General features: G+C 43.9%; 1 protein-coding gene across 1 annotated transcript in view; it reads left to right on the forward strand.

The window, feature by feature from the left end:
- The window catches only part of TMEM230 (transmembrane protein 230), a 13,889-nt gene that overhangs the window by 4,859 nt on the left and 4,143 nt on the right, over positions 1–4,887 (forward strand). The window contains exon 3 of the mRNA XM_011941030.1: positions 1,171–1,293. Coding sequence (XP_011796420.1) covers positions 1,171–1,293 — 123 coding nt within the window. The remainder of the gene's footprint in view (positions 1–1,170; positions 1,294–4,887) is intronic.

The following is a 4,887-nucleotide window of genomic DNA, read 5'->3' on the forward strand; positions in this document are numbered from 1 at the left end:
CTCTGAGATTCCTTTGAGTAACTGTGTGAGCAATAACTAGAGCTTCATCTCTTGCATCTCTTGCCAGTCCCTTTTATTTCTCAGAGCTGCACTGGGTGGTAGGACATACTTAAGACACATAAAACATCTAGTTTGGTTCTTAATTACCCTCCCGTTTTTGTTGTTGTTGTTTTTGAAACAGGCTCTGGCTTTGTCACCCAGGCTGGAGTGCTGTGGTGCAATCTCAGCTGGCTGCAGTCTTCACCTCCTGGGCTCAAGCCATCCTCCCACCTCAGCCTCCCAAGTAGCTGAGACTGCAGGCACATACCACCATGCCCAGCTAATTTTTGTATTTTTGTAGAGATGAGGTTTCACAATGTTGCCCAGGCTGGTCTCAAACTCCTGAGCTCAAGTGATCCGCCTGCCTCAGCCTCCCACATTGCTGAGATTACAGGTGTGAGCTCTCCTCCCTGTTTTAAAGTGTTTGTGGCTGGGCTTGATGACTCACACCTGTAATCCCAGCACTTTGGGAGGCAGAGGTAGGAGGATTCCCTTCAGCCCAGGAGTTGGAGACCACCCTGGGCAACATAGTGAGACCGTGTCTCTACAGAAAATTTTAAAAATTAGCTGGGCATAGTGGCGTACGCTTGAAGTCCCAGCTACTTGAGAGGCTGAGGCAAGAGAATTGCTTGAGTCCAGGAGTTTGAGGCTGCAATGAGCTATAATTGCACCACTGCACTCCAGCCTGAGTGACAGAGCAAGACTCTGTCTCTAAAATCATAAAAATTAGGCAGGGCGCTGTGGCTCACGCCTGTAATCCCAGCACTTTTAGAGGCCAAAGCAGGTGGATAACCTGAGGTCAGGACTTCAAGACCAGCCTGGCCAACAAGGTGAAACCCTGTCTCTACTAAAAATACCAAAAAAATTGCTGAGTGTAGTGGCAGACACCTGTAATCCCAGCTACTCAGGAGGCTGAGACAGAAGAATCGCTTGAATCCGGGAGGTGGAGGTTACAGTGAGCTGAGATCGTGCCATTGCACTCCACCCTGGGCAACAAGAGCAAAACTCCGTCTCAAAACAAGCAAAAAAAAAAAAAAAAAACCCATAAAAATTACAAGTAATTAAATGTTTGAACACAGGTATTTGCATAACGTTCTTCTTTGTCTTTTTTTGTCTCTGTTTCTCTTCCAGTTTAAGAAAACTCCTCCTAAGATCCCTTATAAGGCCATCGCACTTGCCACTGTGCTGTTTTTGATTGGCGCCTTTCTCATTATTATAGGCTCCCTCCTGCTGTCAGGCTACATCAGCAAAGGGGTAAGCTGACGGGCATGTGGGAATAACCTGTAAGATTTTAAAAATGTTAGCCAAGGCTCTAGTGTGTGTGTGTGTGTGTGTGTGTGTGTTTCCCAGTGGTCTATTTTTTTTGAGACAGGATCTTGCTGTGTCATCCAAGCTAGAGTGCAGTGGCACAACCTTTACCTCCCTGGGCTCAAGTGATCCTCCCACCTCAGCCTCCCAAGTAGCTGGGACTACACGTGTGTGCCACCAAGCCCAGCTAATTTTATTGTTTATTTATTTTTGTTTGTTTTATTTTTTGCAGAGGCAGGGTTTCACTATGTTGCCCAGGCTGATCTCTAATTCCTGAGCTCAAGCAGTCTGCCTGCCTTAGCCTTCCAAAGTGCTGGGATTGCCAGTGTGAACCATTGTACCTGGCCAATTTTTTTGTTTGTTTGTTTGTTTGTTTTCAATTTTTTTTCCAATTTTTACGGGGATGTAGTAGGTGTATATACTTAGGGGATACATGAGATATTTTGATACAGTCATGCATTCATAATAATCATATCAGGCTAAATGGGGTATCCATCACCTCAAGCATTCATCATTTGTGTTACATTCCAATTATACTTTTATTTATTTATGTATGTATTTATTTATGTGTTTATTTTTGAGACAGAATCTCACTCTGTCATCCAGGCTGGAGTGCAGTGGCATGATATCAGCTAAATGCAACCTCTGCCTCCCAGGTTCAAGCTATTCTTGTGCGTCAGCCTCCCGAGTAGTTGGAATTACAGACGTGCGCCACCACACCCGGCTAATGTTGGTATTTTTAGTAGAGACGGGGTTTCACCATGTTGACCAGGCTGGTCTCGGACTCCTGGCCTCCCAAAGTGTTGGGATTACAGGCATGAACCACTGCGCCTGGCTTACTTTTAGTTACATATACACACACACACACACACACACACACATATATATATATATATATATATATTTTTTTTTTTTGGAGACAGAGTCTTGTTCTGTCACCCAGGCGGGAGTGCAGTGGTGCAATCTCAGCTCACTACAACCTCCGCTTCCTGGGTTCAAGTGATTCTGCTGCCTCAGCCTCCTGAGTAGCTGAGACTACAGTGGCAAGCCAGCACGCCGACTTATTTTTGTATTTTTAGTAAAGACGGGTTTTTGCCATGTTGGCCAGGCTGGTCACGAACTCCTGACCTCAAGTGGTCTGCCCGCCTGGGCCTCCTAAAGTGCTGGGATTACAGGCATGAGCCACCACGTCCAGCCTTAGTTATTATATTTTTAAATGTACAATAAATTATTCTCTAGTCATTTTGTGCTATCAAATACTAGAGCTTATTCATTCTATGTAACTATGTTTTTGTACCCGTTAACCATCCCCATTTCCCCCCACCTTTCCCAGCCTTTGGTAACCATCATTCTGCAATATCCATGAGTTCAATTGTTTTAATTTTTAGTTCCCACAAATGAGCGAGAACATGGAAAGTGTGTCTTTCTGTGCCTGGCTTATTTCACTTAACATAACGTCCTCCAGTTTCATCCATGTTGTTACAAGTGACAGGATCTCACGCTTTTTTGTGGCTGAATAGTACTCCATTGTATATATGTACCACATTTTCTTTATTCATTTGTCTGTTGAAGAACACTTTGGTTGCTTCCAAATTTTGGCTGTTGTTAATAGTGCTGCCATAAATATGGAAGTGCAGATATATCTTTGACAGACTGATTCCCTTTCTTTTGGGTATATACCTAGCTGTGAGATTGCTAGATGATATGGTAGTTCTATTTCATACTGTTCTCCGTAGTGGCTATACTAATTTACGTTCCCATCAACATTGTACGAGGGTTCCCTTTTCTCCGCATCCTTGCTAGCATTTGTTATTGCCTGTTTTTTTGGATAAAAGCCATTTTGGCTGGGTGCAGTGGCTCACACCTGTAGTCCCAGCACTTTTGGAGGCCGAGGCAGGAGGATCACTTGAGCCCAGGAGTTCGAGACCAGCCTGGGCAACATAGTGAGACCTCGTGTCTATATTTTTTAAAAAGCCATTTTAACTGGGATGAAATGATATCTCATTGTAGTCTTGATTTGTATTTCTTTGATCAATGATGTTAAGCACTTTTTCATATACCTATTTGCCATTTGTATGTCTTCTTTTGAGAAATGCCCATTTTTGACTGGATTATTAGATTTTTTTCCTATAGAGTTTGAGCTCCTTATATATTCTGGTTATTAATTTCTTGTCAGATGGATACTTTGCATATATTTTTTTCCATTCTGTGGGTTGTCTCTTCACTTTGTTGATTGTTTCCTTTGCTGTACAGAAGCTTTTTAACCTGATGTGATCTCATTTATCTGGTTTTGCTTTGATGGCCTGTGCTTTTGGGGGCATTACTCAAGAAATCTTTGCCCAGTCCAGCATCCTGGAGAGTTTCCCCCATGTTTTCTTGTAGTAGTTTCATAGTTTTAGGTCTTACATTTAAGTGTTTAATCCATTTTCATTTGATTTTTGTATATGGTAGGAGATTTGAGGGGTCTAGTTTCATTTTTCGGCATATGGATATCCAGTTTTCCTAATACCATTTATTGAAAAGACTGGTTCTTTCCCTAGTGTATGTTCTTTCTTTCTTTTTTTTTTTTTTTTTTTTTAAGAGAGAGTCTCACTCTGTCATCCAGGCTGGAGTGCAGTGGCACCATCTTGGCTCACTGCAACCTCAGCCTCCCAAGTAGCTGGGATTACAGGCATGCGCCACCATGCCCAGCTAATTTTGTATTTTTAGTAGAGACGGTGTTTCTCCATGTTGGTCAGGCTGGTCTCGAACTCCTGACCTCAGATGATCTTCCTGCCTCGGCCTCCCAAAGTGCTGGGATTATAGGTGTGAGCCACCGCGCCCAGCCTCTTGTTTTGTTTTTAAGATGTGGTCTTGCTCTGTTGCCCAGACTGGAGTACAGTGGCGCAGTCCTGACTCACTGCAACCTCCCTCTCCCAGTTCAAGCGATTCTCATACTTCAGCCTCCCTAGTAGCTGGGGCACTACAGGTGTAACTACCATGCCTGGCCAATTTTTGTATTTTTAGTATAGATAGGGTTTCGCCATGTTGGCCAGGCTGTTCTCAAGCTCTTAACCTCCAGTGATTCACCCACCTTGGCCTCCTGAAGTGCTGGGATTACAGATGTGAGCCACTGCACCTGGCCTTTTCTTTCTTTCTTTTTCTTTTTTTTTTGAGACAAGGTCTTGCCCTTTTGCCCAGGCTTGGGTACAGTGGCACAGTCAAGGCTCACTGCAACCTTGACCTCCTGGGCTCAAGCAGTCTCCTTACCTCAGCCTCCTGAATAGCTGTTACCACAGGCATGTGCCACCACGCCCAGCTAATTTTAAAATTTTTTGTAGAGACAGGATCTGTTAAATCCCCATAAGTTAGTACAGCTATCTATGTGCCAGGCAGTTAATAAATATATGTCTAACAAATGAATGACCATAAAGTCAGTTCCGTTTTTGTTTATAAAAAGTTTCTTGGCCGGGCGCGGTGGCTCAAGCCTGTCATCCCAGCACTTTGGGAGGCTGAGACGGGCGGATCACGAGGTCAGGAGATCGAGACCATCCTGGCTAA

This window comes from Colobus angolensis, unplaced genomic scaffold, assembly GCF_000951035.1.
Source record: "Colobus angolensis palliatus isolate OR3802 unplaced genomic scaffold, Cang.pa_1.0 Scaffold197, whole genome shotgun sequence".
Lineage (NCBI taxonomy): Eukaryota > Metazoa > Chordata > Mammalia > Primates > Cercopithecidae > Colobus > Colobus angolensis.